Source organism: Ambystoma mexicanum, chromosome 12, assembly GCF_040938575.1.
Source record: "Ambystoma mexicanum isolate Mex_15411 chromosome 12, UKY_AmexF1_1, whole genome shotgun sequence".
NCBI classification, from domain to species: domain Eukaryota; kingdom Metazoa; phylum Chordata; class Amphibia; order Caudata; family Ambystomatidae; genus Ambystoma; species Ambystoma mexicanum.
In genome coordinates this window covers 50,617,806-50,633,844 of record NC_090936.1, presented here as the reverse complement: position 1 = coordinate 50,633,844, position 16,039 = coordinate 50,617,806, and the positions used below count along the sequence as shown (strand labels likewise).

The 16,039-nt window shown below is 47.7% G+C and overlaps 1 protein-coding gene across 3 annotated transcripts in view; it reads left to right on the top strand.

Annotated features, from left to right (window-relative positions):
- The window catches only part of ASZ1 (ankyrin repeat, SAM and basic leucine zipper domain containing 1), an 850,966-nt gene that overhangs the window by 283,383 nt on the left and 551,544 nt on the right, over nt 1-16,039 (top strand). For all 3 annotated transcript variants that reach the window (XM_069627941.1, XM_069627942.1, XM_069627943.1), the window contains one exon: nt 11,766-11,877. In XM_069627941.1, the coding sequence (XP_069484042.1) occupies nt 11,766-11,877 (112 nt within the window). The remainder of the gene's footprint in view (nt 1-11,765; nt 11,878-16,039) is intronic.

The following is a 16,039-nucleotide window of genomic DNA, read 5'->3' as shown; positions in this document are numbered from 1 at the left end:
AGATCTACCACCAGCTCGTTGCTTGGAGAAGCGACTGACCCTTAGGGAGTTGGAGGCTGATGAATGAAGAGCTGGAGAAGGAAGATATTTAGGAAGAGAAAGTTGAAGGTATTGAGTCACCAGGCCCCAGATGGACAATGCAGAGGATTTTGAACTTAATACTCGCCGCCACTGGGAGCCAGTGCAGAGATTTCAGTCCTGGAGCGATACGATCCCTGGGCTTGAGGCCACAGTCTCGCAGTTCTGTTCTGGGTGCGGAGGGTGGAGAGTAGAGGTAGGCAGATTTAGAAAGAGGCTGTTGCAGTAGTCCACCCTAGAGAGAACCAGAGCTCTGGAGACCGTGAGCATCTGGGGGAAGGAGAGGAAAAGAAGAATACCTCTGAGGAGGTGCAGCTCGTAGTGTGATTTCTTAGAGACATCAGAGATGTGAGGGGAGAAGGAGAGTATGGAGTTGAAGATAACCCCACGGTTTTTAGCCTCACAGGTGCGAGCAGGGAGAGGGCCAAAAGAGGCCGTCCAGAGAGTGGCAGGAAAGGAGGGAGCAGGTGTGCCAATGAGGAGAATCTCGGTCTTACTGGCATTAAGGCAGAGGTCATTGCCGGCGCACCACTCCTGGATAGCAGACAGACATTCAGATGAGAGGAGATGAGGTGGCGCAACGGAGCCTGAAAATGAGTGGAGAGGGGTTAGACTCTTGGGGAATGCCACAGGTAGAGATAGAGAAGAGGAAGGAGCCAAGTTGGACCTGGGAGGGTCGATCAGAGAGGAAAGAGGTCAGCCAAGCCAAGGCTAATCTGTGATACCCAGGTTATCACAGACGGTTGAGCAGAATGGCATGATTGACATGGTCAAAGGCAGAAGAGTGATCAGGCAAGATGAGGACACAGGGCGGTGTTGGAATCAAGGTTGGAGAGCAGGTCTTCACGGATGTTCAGGAGAGTAGTTACCGTGCTCCTGGCAACTCTGAAGCCAGACTGGTGGTCATGGAGACAACCAACAGATTGTGTGAAGATTAAGCTGCGAGATGGCCAGCTTTTCCAGTAGTTTGCCCAGGAAGGGAGTGATGGAGATTGGGGGATAGTTAGCTGGGCAGGAAGGGTCGGCTGAGGGTTTCTTAAGAAGAGGGAGAACAAGAGAGAGATTCAGGTGTGAAGGGAAGGCTCCAGTGGCGAAGGAGTGGGTGCAGAAGTCAGCCCAAGCAGGAGCCAGGAAGTCAATGTGGTCCTTGATGGTTTTGGAGTTACAGGGATGAACCTGTTTTGACGAGACTTTCATAGATCGGACTTGTCTAGAAACCTTGTCTCGGGAGAACACAGGAAAGGCAGAGAAGGAGAGGGGAACTCCCCTCATAGCGGCAGGGCTAAATAGGTGTTTTCTTATTATTTTGAATAAACACCCTTGAACATGTTACGACAACTCATTCTTGTGGTTACCACACTGGTGAGAATTAGGAGTGAGAGAAATCGGAGGGACGGAGGAGAAAGATGTAGGGAGTAGAGTTGGCACCAGGAGAATAATGGGAGAAGAACATCCACTAGGGCAGAGGGAAAGGAATGCATGTGTGTGTCCGGAAGGCACATTCCAATATCCTTATAGAATTACTAACAATTGGATAGAGTAGGCACGGCCTCCGAAGTCCCTGAGGGGGAGTCTAGATAGAAAAGGCGGGTGGGTTTTAGGCCTTTATTTCCAGTCAGAACAGAGACTTGGGAGTCAAATCTGTATTTACTAACCTGGGGGTTAGGAACTCCTATTTTAGGGAGGAGATGCTCTGAGAGAAGGCCGTCTGGTGGGCCCATTGAGTTCTTAATAAAAGCCCTTGAATCGTGTTGAAGACCTGGAGTTTTTCTTTAGCCACAACTTGATCCTAAACATTTACCTTTTTTGCCATGTAGAAGATCCGACCTAACATTGGAGGTAGTAATTTAGAAGGGATTTTACGACACAGAAGCATGTTTGATGCATCATTTAAAAAATGACTCCTAATGCAGAAAATGATCAATGTCTTTCTATTATCGTCTGTATTTATGCATTTATATATTAATGTCTCTATCTTTTTTTGTTACATTTTGTATATATGTTAACATACTTTTACTGCAGACAGCTCGACTGAATGTTTCTTGGCTCTTTATCCTTTCAGCATTTTGTTGGATTTTCTTCTGCCCTGTTTTTTTTTAAACAATTTTATTTTTCAATTGACCATGACACATGACTTTCATACATCAACAAAACCATTACAATAAGTTCACCTTTCAACTTTGAAAAGAAGCAATGAAACGGTGTTCCATTTTCAACATTACCTCCCCCTTCCTTTGTAATCCCCCCACCCACATCCTCCCCCACCCCCTCCTCTTCCCCAGTCTTGACCAAGAGTATGTCATGATCCAGCTCCCTTCATTAATCCAGGTTTTGAGGCATGGTGCTCCTTATCTTTCATCGAACATTTATCGTCTTGAGCAGGCGTGGTTTGGAGAAGCAGGCTTCGCTCTCCCCTACGTAGTCTTGGAGTGGGTCCGATATTGCCAAGAACTTTAGGTATTTCCTAGCAATAGTTGCACAAATGTTTTCCATTGCCATGACCCACCGCACTTTGACCCACCACCAGGGGGTGGTGGGTCCGTCGGTCGATTTCCAACGTTGGGCAATTGTCCTTCTAGCTGCCGTACAAGTGTGTGATTAGGGCTGCCTGTTTCCTGATGCGGCATATTTACCCTCCGATACTGCACCCAGCGGAATTACTTTTCGGAACCAGCTATTTCCTTGATGAGCCCTAAAATTTCTTTCCAAAAAATGACTACTTGTGGGCACGCCCACCAAATATGGAACATATCCCCTCTATTTCCACATTGGCGCCAGCACATTGGGGGGTATGCCAGATTCATTTTGTGTAGGCGATTAGGGGCCAGGTACCATTGGTAACAGATTTTGTACGTCGATTCTTTGATCAACACCGATTTGGATAGTTTGTGCGCTGTAGTCCATATTTGGCTCCATTCTCCATCCAGGAACTCCTCCCCTATGTCTTTTTCCCAATCTTTCTTATATTGCAGTGGGTCTGCTGTTTGTGACTTGTCCAGCAGTCTATATAGTGGAGTTATACCCTTCATAGTTGAGCCCTCCCCTATGGTAAGTTCCAGGCCCAGCGGTGTTCGCAACCCTACTCTCTGTCTCTGGATGGGAGAGCCAGTGGCGCAATTGCAGATATTTGTACCTGTGTTGGACTCCGGTACCAAATTTCTGCTTGCATGCCTCGAATGATATGGGGGCGCTTTCCTGATATACGTCTTGAAGCGTCAGTGTTTCAGCTTCCCTCCATCCATCCCAGAATTTTGGGTCCAGTCCAGGGGAGAAGTTGGTATTATATGCTATCCGTTATGTTTCTTGCTCCTGTGGGTAGACTGGTCCCAGCCCCGTAGGGTGTGTCTGGTGGTATCAAGTAGCGCTCCTCCCTTCTCTCGGGTTTCAGGTTTCAAGAATTGTAGGAGTTTTATTGGGGTCGTCGTGGTTGCTTGTTGCATCTTGCGCCAGCCAGGTGAGGGCTTTGGACTTGCCCACTTTAACATCAGTGTAAGGTGTGCCGCTAATATGTACCTCTCTATGTCCGGGACCCCCATACCCCCAAGTAGTGTCGGGCGCATCATGATTTGACATTGGATTCAAGGCTTCTTGTTCCATATAAATTTAAGGATTGCCCCTTGTAGTTCTTTGATAAGTCTTGGTGGGATATCTATCGGAATTGAGCTCACTACATACAGGAGTCTGGGAAGCAGCGTCATTTTTGTGGCTGCTAGTCTCGCAAACCAGGAGAGTTCATGGGTGTCCCATCTCTGCAGGTCTTCTTGCAGACGTTTCCAAAGCGGCACGATATTTGCTTTGAAGAGCTTCCCCAAGGTTTTGGTGATGTGTACCCCTAGGTAGTTCAGAAAATGTTTTTTCCCATTGCAAAGGGTAGAGGCTCTCCAGGGGTTTTATCTCTTCCTTATTCTCAGTGATATTTAGTGCCTTAGATTTTGTGTAGTTTATTGTGAAACCCGAGGCTTCTGCAAATCTCTGTATTTCTGCTATTATCCTGGGTAGGGTATTTTTGGTGTCTGACATATAGAGCATGATCATCTGCGTAGAGCGCAATTTTATGTTGTCTTCCCGCTTACCACTCCTTTGATGTTTGTGTCCTCTCTGATGTGGATTGCAAAGGGTTCCATCGCAATTGTAAAGACCAATGGAGACAGGGGGCAACCCTGTCGAGTGCCTCTTCTGATTTCAACCTGATGCGAGGTGTGGCCATTAACGAGGAAGTTCGTGGCTGGCAACTGATGGTTTGCAAGGATCATTATAGTAAATTTCGAGCCACAGCCAAAACCTTCCAGTACCAACCTTAAATATTCCAAATTCACACTGGCAAAGGCACGCCTTGCGTCTAGGGCCGCTATCGAGAGTTTGATTCTTTCTTGTGCCCCATTCGATAATGTTGATCGTCCGTCTGATGTTGTCTTGTGTGTGTCTCCCATTGATGAAACCTGCCTGATCTCCATGTATTATTCCAGGCAAGACGGCCACCAGACGGTTTGCTAGTATTTTAGCATATTGTTTTGCATCTGTGTTGAGGAGAGCGATGGGTCGGTAGTTGGTGCAGTCGGTTGGCTCTTGTTCTTGCGATGCCGCCCCCTTGTCACTGATTACATTGAACAGCCGGGTGAGGGGGGTTATCAGTTGTGTGTGGAATGCTTTATAATAGCCATTTCCTAAGCCATCTGGGCCCGGGTTTTCCCTTGTGGGAGGGCTGCTATCACATCGTTAACTTCTTGGGCTGTAATCGGGTTTCCTAGTCTAATTTTGTCCTGTTCCGTGATCTGGGGCAGATGGATTGAGAACATATAGGGTGTTTGTTTCGTCTGATCTTGAGACTCGCTGGATAGCAGCCTCTCATGAAATTGGACCATTAATTCTAGCTTTACTTCATCCATCGTTCGCAGCTCCCCCCTACTATCTTTCAATCCCGAAATGTTGTTGCGTGCTTTATGTTTGCGTAGTTTGGCCGCTAGGAATCTGTTTGCTTTCCCTCTGTGTGTGTAATATGATTGTTTGGTTTTTAGTAGTGCCTGCGCTGTTTTGTCTGCTGTGTGGTTCTCTAATTTGGCTCTGGTCTTTCTGAGCTCACGCAGTGTCTTTGGGGTTTGGCGTGTCTTATGTAGCTTTTCAGCTTCCTTTAGGTCCTCTTCCAGTCTACGTGTAATGAAAGCTCTCTCCCTGTAGTATTGTGCACCTTGGGCTATAAATTCCCCTCCGACTACTGCCTTCCTTGCATCCCATACTACTCTCCAGTCCACTTCCCCGTTATCATTCTCCCTGAAATAGTTGCTAATGGTGCTTTCCATGTGTGCTCTGAGAGCTATATCTTTTAAGATCGCGTCGTTTAGCCTCCATTGTGGCCACAGCCTATTGCTGCTCTTTGCTAGTTCTGTTGTCACTGCCACAGGGGCATGGTCTGGCAGGTACTGCACCACTATCTCAATATTCGTCACGTTAGGGATCAGAGTGGAGGAGACGAGTATCGTGCCTATTCTCGAGTAACCGCCATGCACAGCCGAGAAATGCATGTATTCTCTATTTTCTCCCCTTAAGAAACGCCACGTTTAAATCACTTCTAAATCACGGAATAGTTTACCTAGGGCCTGTCTATTCCTTTGGTCTGCAGCCATCGGGGGGAGCGTCTCATGGAACTGTGGGTCAATTACACAGTTGAAGTCTCCCCCTATGATTATCTGGCCTTCGCACCACCCACCGACTTTCTGGAGCAGTCTGACTATGTATTGGTCCTGTTTTTCGTTGGGTACATAGACTGCCAAGATCGTGTACATCTAACCTTTGATTGTGCCCTTGACCCCAACATATCTGCTCTCATTATCTTTTAACACCTTCCTTTTCTGGAACTCCAGATCCCGACTACAGAGGATGGCTACCCCTTTTGTTTTTTTCCCGCTGGAGGAGATTTGTATCGGGATTTACCTATTGCGCAACCTCTTTTCATCTTTCTGCAGGAGGTGTGTCTCTTGGAGGAGTGCTATCCTGGCTTGCTTCGTTTCTAGTCTGCCCAGGATCGCCTTACGCTTCGCTGGAGAGTTCAACCCAAGACATCAATTGATACTATATTCACTTCAGCCATCGCAATTGGCATTACCCTACCGCACGTATCTCCCTCTCCTCTACTTGCACCTGGTTTTTCCTCGTCTCAACTTCGATACCCCTTCTGGCCTCTAGGTCTCTAGCTTGTTCGGTCGCTACAACTCTTGGTTTTTTCCCTGTTCCCCCACCCCCCATGCTCCACCACCCAACTGAGAATAGATGCGGCCTCGATTCGAAAAAATCCACCCATCTCTCCTCCCTAGGTATTGGGCCTTAACTTGCTCCCAGTCTTTGCTCTGCCAGGATCTGACCTTATCCTGATGCAGCTTCCAAAACTTGTTGTTGTTCTTCCTCCATGTGGGTTCTGTACAAATCTGTGTACTATCGTCCACGACCATCGTTCTGAGGTAATTAACTCTCTTGTAGGATGTTTGACCTGCAGCATTTCCACCGCCAGTTATTCCTGGCTCTCTTGTAGGGCTGTGGTCTTTTCTGCCTTCCTTGACTTTTGCCTTTTTTCGGTTGACCATTCCCAGGGTTTGCTTGCTGTGCCTGGAGAGTTGCGTTGCGGATGGTCGTTTGGACGAACTTGGTCTTCCTCCAGCTGTAGGATTGAACGGCCCTCCTCACAGGTGTTCATTTTCTTCTGCTTGCCCTCCCATGTGAAGGAAAGGCCAAACGGATGCGTCCATCTGTATTGTATCTGCTTTACTTGGAGTGCTTTTGTAATTGGCTGCATCATTCTTCTCTTGTGTAGGGTGACCAAAACTAGGTCCTGGTACAATTGAATGCGGGAGCCATTGATTGTGAGGTCGTTATGGAGCCTTGCTGCCCTCAGGATATCTTCTTTCAGGCAATAGGACGTTACTGCTATCATGACGTCCCTAGGCCTTGTGCCGGGGTCATTCCGTTTTGCGCCAACTCTGTGTGCATGATCAAACCCAATTTGGTCTGGCTGCATGTCCGGGAGCATGTTGCTAAAGCATTGTTGCAAAGTGTCTTTGAGGTCTTTATCTTGGATCGTTTCGGCCTTGGACCCTAATTTTAGATCTCCTTGAGCAGTTCTCAAGGTCTTCCACCTGTAGTTCCAGGTTGGTTGTTGAATTATCTAGCTGGTCTAGTAGGACACTGTTGTAGCTAGTTTCTTCTGTTACGTTTGACAGACCATTTTCAACATCTATCCTGCCTCCCAGATCCACCATTTCTCTGCCTACCTCCTGGAGGGAGGATTTCAGTTCCTCCTTCATTTGCTCCAGTTGATTGTGAAATGTGTTTGTGAGTCTGGTTTCCATCCCCTTCAGACAATTTAGGAGTTCCTCCTTATCCGACGCCATGGTGTTTATTGCTGATGCCTTCGAGTAGTCTGGTCGTACCGGGGGGTTGGGGCTTGAGAGGGGGAGGAGGTGATTTGCTGTCCGTTCGCCGCCCCTGTCTCCAGCACTTTTCAAGTTGTCCTACTTGGGTTTTGGCTCGATTTCCCATCTTCGAATGACCAGGCCTCGTTTAGCCCCTGGCATCTGAGATATTCTGTATGGAGCGGTCAATGCCTCTTGGGATCAATGTGAGTATCCTCTTGGGTGGCTAATCCCTGTTTAGGTACCAGCTGGGATTGTGCCTCTGCGTGTTGCTGAAGGGCACCTTCTGGTATTAGCCTTTATGCTTCTCGTGTTTCAAAGGCTGTATGTGGCACTAGAGGGGTCCCTTTCCTCCATGCTTCCACTTCTTTCACTGTTTTCGGTTCATCTCCTCCTTCAAGGGAAGCACTCGGGGGACTGTCTCGCCAGCATGGTCCGTCTTAGCACGTTGATAGGTTGCTTGTCTCTGCCTTGGGTTGCTGTGGGATGGGCTTGCTCCTCTTCGTCTCTCTTCTCCGGTCACAATAGGCTTTTAGTAAGGCCATTACTGTGGTTGCTGATGACTGGGTCTCCTCTGTGACAGTGCTTTTTAGAAGGAGCCCTGGTGGGAGCACTGTAAGGGCGTGGAGGTGGTCTGGGCTGGTCCCTTTATTCGTAGCCATCTTTCTTTTGCTGTTTGTCATGTCGTTTTCCACCTTCCTGCCATCCAGCGGTTCCCCTACATCCGGCCGCGAAGGATTAATGGCATGGATGCGAGGCTATGTTTCCTTGTATGGCTTACACTGTTTATATGTTGCTTGTATGGTGTGAGTCGCTATTCCTGTATGCAGCGAATATGTGCCAGTTTTGCGTAGTAGAGTCTATGCGGGCGTGCAGACTAATCCCTGTTTAGGTACCAGCTGGGTTCGTGCCCCTGCGTGTTGCTGCAGGGCTCCTTCTGGTATTAGCCGTTACGCTTCTCGTGTTGCAAAGGCTGTATGTGGCCCACTATCTCCACCTCACGTACCTGTATCTGGCTGAACTGTATCTCCTGAATGTCGCAGGATAACCCTCGACCCCTCTCCGACCAAGCCGCTCGCTCACAGCGCACACGGCAGTCGGCGGGGGAGGGCAGCCCGCCTTAGTTGCTCAACGACTCAGCGGCTCTCACCCCAATGCACCGCAGAGGTAGATGTCTCAGTGTTCCTGTGCGGGGTCCCCACTGTGCCCAGCGTTTATCTTGGGCTTGGAGGGCTAGGCAGTAAACACAGGCAAGACCTGTGGTGTGCCAATGAGTAGCGCTGAGTACTGCGACATCCAATGGCACGATGGAGCTGTGTTGCGATGTGGCCACTGGCTCCTGCACCCGTGGAGCTGCAGCAGCTTACATCCCTGATTTGCCGTATACAGCTGTTAGTAATTCTGCTTTGCGTTGTTCGTGGGGCTTGTTGCTGACTCTGTACTCTTTAAAGTTATAGGCAGTAGGAGGGAGCAGTGCATGGGAGGCTGCGTTCTGTGCTGTGGGTCACAGGTTGTCAGTCCGCCTCTGAGGGCTGGTAGTGGGAGAGGGTCTCTCGTGGCTCGATAGTAGTCAGAGGTTGCTGGGCCCCAGTTACGGTCGCTTGCACAGTTAGACTGCCACGCATGCACCACCCCCTGCCACCAAGGTCAGAACAGGGAACCGTAGGGGCAGGCAGTACTGGCGTGGCTTCTGACCCAGTCTTATGAGGCAGACAGCTCTCTATGGCTCAGATTATCCAGGCCCCGGGCTGCAACAACGCTCTATTTCAGCAGGGGTATGAGCGGACACCAGCGCACCCACGGAGCCCAGCCATGGCACTCTGCAGCGCGGGCTGGCGCTGCCCCGGGCTATGGGTGGTTCTTCTCCGGATCTGGCAGTGAAGTCTCCGCTCCGGTTGTTGCTGGGGTTCTTGGCATGCAGCGAGCAGTTCCACGCACCGCTCCCACTACTGCCAATCCGCCTCAGGCTTCGCACACCAGGTCGCTGCCTCCAGGACGAGGTGGCCGGGCTCCTGGCAGATCCATTCGTGGGCCCCTGGAGCGAGTGTCACATGGCCGGTACCCTGTGCTGTCAGGACCGCTGCAGCTTGGCCTCGCTGGGGGAGCGTGTCTCTAGGCAGGCACTGCCTCGCTCTCCTCTGCTGCGGATGATCCAGCGCTGCAGACCTTAGGGGGAGGCGCTGCGGTTCAATGATTGTCCTCACTGGGTCTTGCCCTGACATCTGCCACCCTTGTCGCGCTGGAGCGTGACCGCTTACACTGGGGCTTGCGCTACGCCCCCTGTGGATCCCAGGGCTTCTGCGGCAGATACCTCCTTGTTGTAGACTGCGGTCTGTTGCAGCTGATAGTGCTGCCGTGCTGCAGCTCAGGCGGAGGTCTTTCTGGGCTCCACTGGCTTGCCTGGGCTCCTCACTGAGTCTGCCCCCGATCTTCCTGGCTGTTGCTCTCGCCGGAGCTGCGTCCGGGCTGCAGATCGCACTTAAATACACCAAGGTCTAAGCATTTTTAATTTTTTCATTAACTAGATACTCTCCAGAGGAGCCCTTTGATTCACCAAAGTGCTTACTAGATTGATGGTTTGGCGCAACCAGGATTATACTTGCATATGGAACCTACCTCTCAGAGCAAGGCAGTCTGTTTCTTTAGAACTTGTCACTGGCTGCAGGCATACGGGGAAGTCTGTATGAACGGGCGGTTTGGGCGCTCATACACATATGCGCGTTCCATGCGCTGCTTGGAATGTTCTGTAGGATTAGCTCTATTGAGGCCCTGTGTGTGGCGCTCGTCTCGTGGGTGGATGCCGGCGAAAGAAATGAAAAAGAAATAGCCGGCTGCGGGAGGCGAGCCGAGAGAAGGATTTGTTGTTCCTTTCTTTTGCTGGTGCTCTACCGAGAGCTGCCCAGACCGCTTCCCACTGCGACAGTCCGCTCCTGGTGTAGGTGGGGCAAGGAGAACTTCGGGTTTTGTGGGTGCAGCTTTGCGCAGCACCCCCCTTCCTGACCCGCTCCTTACCGGTATGCCTCACGAAGGGGAGCAGTGCCTCGCTGCCATTGCGGTACACGCGGTCGGTGGGGCCGCGCCGCAGGATCTTGCTGCGTGGTATCTCTATCGCTCTGACCGGTGCCGAGGGCGCTCTTCAGGATGGCGCTCTGGGTGCTCTCCTTCTGCTCTGTTTTTACAGACATAAAAATTGAAAAAAAGATCACACTTCGATTATATATCCTGATTATTTTAGAAAGCTTAACAAGTTGGAGTTTTAATAGTAAGAATACTGGTACTACACCATTATTCGTGTTCACCATGGTGCCACTATTTAGATACTGACTCCAGCTTTCTTCTCAAGAGGTGGGATTCAACTCCAGCCCAGTTTATATGGATATATACTTCATGTGTGTGGATCTAATATGTTTGACTCCATTTGAAAATGGTTTCCGGCTGGTTACCTGAAAGGGTGTGTTTTTGACCGATACGCAGGAACTTTGACAGTCTATTTTTGATTTCTTGACTGTAAGATCAAGAATAAACTAGAAAGATTTCTGAACAAATTAATTTTGCTCGTTATTTTTTCCACTCTTCTCTCTTTTTATTAATGCAGTTGTAAAGCACTCTGCACCTTAATAAATCCTGAGCTGGATACGTTTGAGGACCATTATAGTTGCTCAGGAATACTGTGAGCTTTTGAAGCAGTGCCATTTTCTTTAGTATGTTTTCTCATATATAATATGTATATTTTTTTTATCACAAATGTACATTTAATGGCAAATGTTAAATTATAATAGCTGTTAATTCATTAACACAACTTTGTACGCACCCAAAATATAAACCTAGTCCGCCAAAAAATGTAACCCTTCAAAACGACAATAAAAAAATGAACATATGTACGTATATTACTTACCATTTAGTTGATCTTCATTTATGGCACAGAATATTTGTTAAATAAATACTTGCATATATTTTCCATATACCTTGTATGGCCAGTCTTTTACTTGGTCTCCCTTGTGAATGACCTGTACCAGTTAAACCAGTGTTCACAAGAGTTGAAGTCCTACAACTCTGTCCAGTCTAACAGTGAGTGTTTGCTGAAACCTTGTGAAAACACTGCACATCCACAATAGATTGGCCTCTCTAGACCACATGCCAGTGACGTCATAAATAAAACACTCCTAAAAGTGTTTAAGCATTTTATCTACAAGTTAGTTTTATTGATTCACATCTTTCTTTTTAGTGATGATGGATATTATGGCGAACTGTACACTTATTGGCTGAAATGTTTTATTTTGCTTTCAGGAAAAAAATGACTCCAATAATGTTTGCTGCTCGAGAAGGCCATTCTCATGTTGTTGCTCTTCTTGTTGCCCATGCTGCAGAAATTAATCTCCAAGATGAAAACGGTTATACAGTAAGATGATTTCTGGTATATTCCTATTAATGCAAATGTTTTTTGAGTTTGGAAACCCACTTGTAAGGCAAAGATATTCTTCCCAATGTATATTATGCAAGACAAAGCTTTGGAATGGTTTCTCTTACATAGGTAGTCAAAATTCAGAGACTTTTTTGTGGATTCCGTAGTAGACTAAAACCTGGAATACCCCCAACCAAAATGTAGCGGTTGTCCTAGAGTTCCATAAGAAATCTGGTTGTTAAGATTTTAAGGTTTAGTAATGTAAGCCCAGTGGCTTTGATAATGTGCAGTGCAGTAATCTGGCTGTGGCCTCACTTAAATTGCTGTGTAGACCAGAAATATGCTTTGTGTCACCACTCTGACAGATCAGGGACCTGTCCCTGTCAATGTATGGGGACCCCTCTCAACCTGGGGCCAGGGACATACCTACCAGGTTGCTTGCCAGAGTCAGTCCTGTCTCAGAGGCGGAGTGAGGGAGTTGGGAGAGTCCTCGTTTCTGTCCCTTCTACCTGTGCCTGGCAGCAACTGTCAAACTGTGGCACTCCAAAACCCAAGCACATATCAGTGGGAAGTTTTACTGGCCAGGTATCCACGCTGACATCAAAATCTTTGTTCAGACATGTGACATTTGTCCAAAAAATAGCACGCACATCCCACTACCTGCCCCTCTGAATCCCTTACCAATCATAGGAATCCCCCTTTCAAGAATCGGGATGGACATCATTGGACCTTTAGAAGCATCCCGATTAGGCAACAAATATGTCCTGGTGATTGTTGACTATGCAACCCGATACCCCAAAGACTTTCTGATGCGTAACAAAACCACACAGCAAATCCTTAAACACCTTTTACCGTATTTTTCCAGAGTCGGCTTTCCCAAAGAAATACTAATCGATCAAAGTTCACATTTTATGAGCAAGCTTATGGCAGAAGTCAAAGAGCTGCTCCATAATATTACCTTACGAACCTCTGTATGCCATCCCCAAACCAATGGCTTGGTGGAAAGATTCAATAAAACACTGAAATTAATCCTACGGAAATTGGTAGATAAGGACGGGAAAGACTCGGTCCGAATGATCCCTTGGGCACTATTTGCAATAAGGAAAACCCCTCGGCCCCCTACAGGATTCTCTCCTTTCGAACGACTTTATCATAGAGAGCCTAGTGATGTCCTAGACATGCTCTGGGAAACCTGCGAAGAACAAGAAGAGGCACCCATTCCCATCTCGCAAACCGCTACTAGAATGCAAGAGCATATGAGACTTGTTTGCGATCTAGTCCGCATTCATATCGAAATGCACCCACACATGTGAGGTACCGCTTCCGTTGGGACACCTGTTGGAACGCGGGAAGGTAGGCCATGTGTTGTTGGCGACGTGTTTCGGTGGGTGAGCAGTGAAATGTGGGGGAAAAAAAATGCCACATTTCAGATTTTGCTGGGGGTTGTGGGTAATAAATTCTGGGCCGATTGGCGGAAGTCGGACCTCTGTGGATTCCCACGGTTGTCCTATTTACGGAAATGCATGGTATTACCTGTTTTCCTTGGTAGCTTCCACACCCTACGCCCAAATCTGTAGGTTGTCCACATGAGCGGAATTCCTGCAAATCTGCTGTGTCGAAAGACTTGGGGTTACCTGTGTTTTAGGCTTTTCGCTTTGCACCCAGGTAGGTGCACCCACACATGTGAGGTACCTTTTTCGTTGGGACACTTGTGGGAACGCAGGAAGGTACGACATTTGTTGTGTTGGCGTGGTTTTCATAACGTTTCGACCCATTTGCTGCTGCCCTTTGTCACACAACCCTTTCATTTCCCAAATGTGACCTACATTTTGTCTCTGCTTTAGGCACTATACACTTTGGTAACCTGCACAAGTTACCTAACCTTCAAAAAGGTCTGCCTGTGCCATTTCAAAAAAATTTTGCCTGCCCTCCTTCACCACATTTCTTTTCCTTATTTACACATGCTAAGTACGTATTTATAGGCCGTAAGCACAAAACTCCTGTGTACCATGGCTCAGTTTTTGGCTTGTGGTATTGTTTGTTTTGTGAAACATTACAGACAATGTGCGATTTCCTAACTGGAAGAGTCGGGGGAATGTAGCAGAGCATTGTTTTTCTCAAAATTCAGAGAAGCCATTGCCTTACCGGGTCAACCATGTCCACCACATACCTTTTTTTCTGTCATTTTCCTGTTTTTTTTTCCTTGAACTATGTAATTTTTCCCTACATAGTTGTTGCCCGACCTACGCAAATCACCCCATCTTAAACTTGGAATGTTGTCTACTTTTCAGAAATGCATCCCTTTCTGTCCTCCCATTCAGCTTTCCTACCCTTTTCTTCCATTCCGTCCATGCATGTCCTATTGGAAAAACAGGCCAAAATCGACCTACCTGTCACAAAACGGTTGGTAACCATATCAAAATGTTTTTCTGGTTTCCACTCAGCATGTTCTTGAAAGCCTGGAAAATGGGGAATTCAGCACAGCAAACCATTTGTTCCTTGCATTTACAAGGAAAAAACCCCAGTCTTCTTAGTACATCTTTTTTTGGCATTTTGTGAAGAAAAAAAAAATATTCTCCCTTTTTGGCTATTTTCTCTCATTCCGCTACAGCAAATTAGGATTCCTGGGTGGCTACGACCCCCTACATGTGGGGAAAAAGAGTCCAGATTTGGCTGTGACATCTCATGTAACAAAAAAGTTAAAAGGGATTGAATGGCGACTTACCGAAATCACCGAAAAGGGCCTTTTCGCTACCGTGGGGTGGCAGAGACCCATGGCAGTTAAGGGGTTGAACCTCTCTTTGCTGCTCTAACTTCAAATAAGCCACCTCCTTCTCCAAGTACTGCTCGCTAATCTATGCAAAGCATGTGATTCTAAGCAGATTCACAAGCTTCAGAAGGCATACATTACATACTTTAAACTTTAAACGTAATTCTGATGCTTGTATCTGCTTAGATTCAAATGCGCCCGTCCTTCCTCTCCTCTTGCATTTAAATATTCTTGGGTAAATCATACATGTTTTCACACCTTATTTTAACTTACCTAGCCTCCACACTTATACGTTATACTCCCTCTGGTCAGAAAAAAATTATCGGAGGGACCTCGATGCATGAGGGATCATGGGTACTTTTGATGTCACACTAGGGATATTACAAACACGATAAACATAAAATCCTCCCCCAGCAAGACGGTTCTTTTTCTGGGGGCAGAGTTCGACACCACCATTCCCAGGCTAAGACCATTGGCGGACAGAATAACAGCTATCCTCCGCTCGACATCATTGTTCCTAGAAAAAGAGACGACCACGGTACGCTCTTTCAAATCCCTCCTGGGCATGATGTCCTCATATAAATTTCTCATACCAAACTGCAGACTTCGCATGAGACCAATCCAGGAGGCCCTGGACCACCAATGGAAACAAGCCATGGGTTCATGGGACGATGTAGTCCAGATACCTACGGCAGTGCACAAGGCACTTCGATGTTGGAATTCCAGGCACCAACATCTACTCTTCTTTTAAGGACAGATGCGTCGGGATGGGGAGCGCACTTGGCGGACCTCCAGACAAAAGGGGCTTGGTCAGACCAGGAATCACAGCTCCACATAAATGCCCTAGAGCTCAGGGCGATACGTTGGGCACTGAAAGCTTTCCTTCCAGTAGTGACGGGTCAAGTCTTGACCATCCAGACAGACAATACAACCTCCATGCACTACACAAACAAGCAAGGAGGCATGAAGTCAGAGATCGTATCACAGGAAACTCAACTACTATGGTCATGGGCCTTGAATCGCAAAGTCCAGATCAGGGCGGAACATCTCCCGGGAGTGGACAATGTCTTAGTGGACAAGCTGAGCGGGGAGTACGCGTCATCCTTCGAATGGGAGTTAGACGAAAAGGAAGTTCAACAGATTTTCTCCGTATGGGGCCATCCACAGATCAACCTCTTTGCCACTGGAGTCAACAGAAAATATCAAGTATTTGCCTCAAGGTACTCTAACATCAGTCAGCAGGAGATGCATTCTTGGTGGACTGGACAGGGAAGTTCCTTTATGCCTTTCCCCACATTCCACTCATAGCCAGAGTTCTGCGCAGAATGAAGTAACAGAATTGCTCCATGATCCTAATAGCGCCGGACTGGGCGCGACAGATCTGGTATC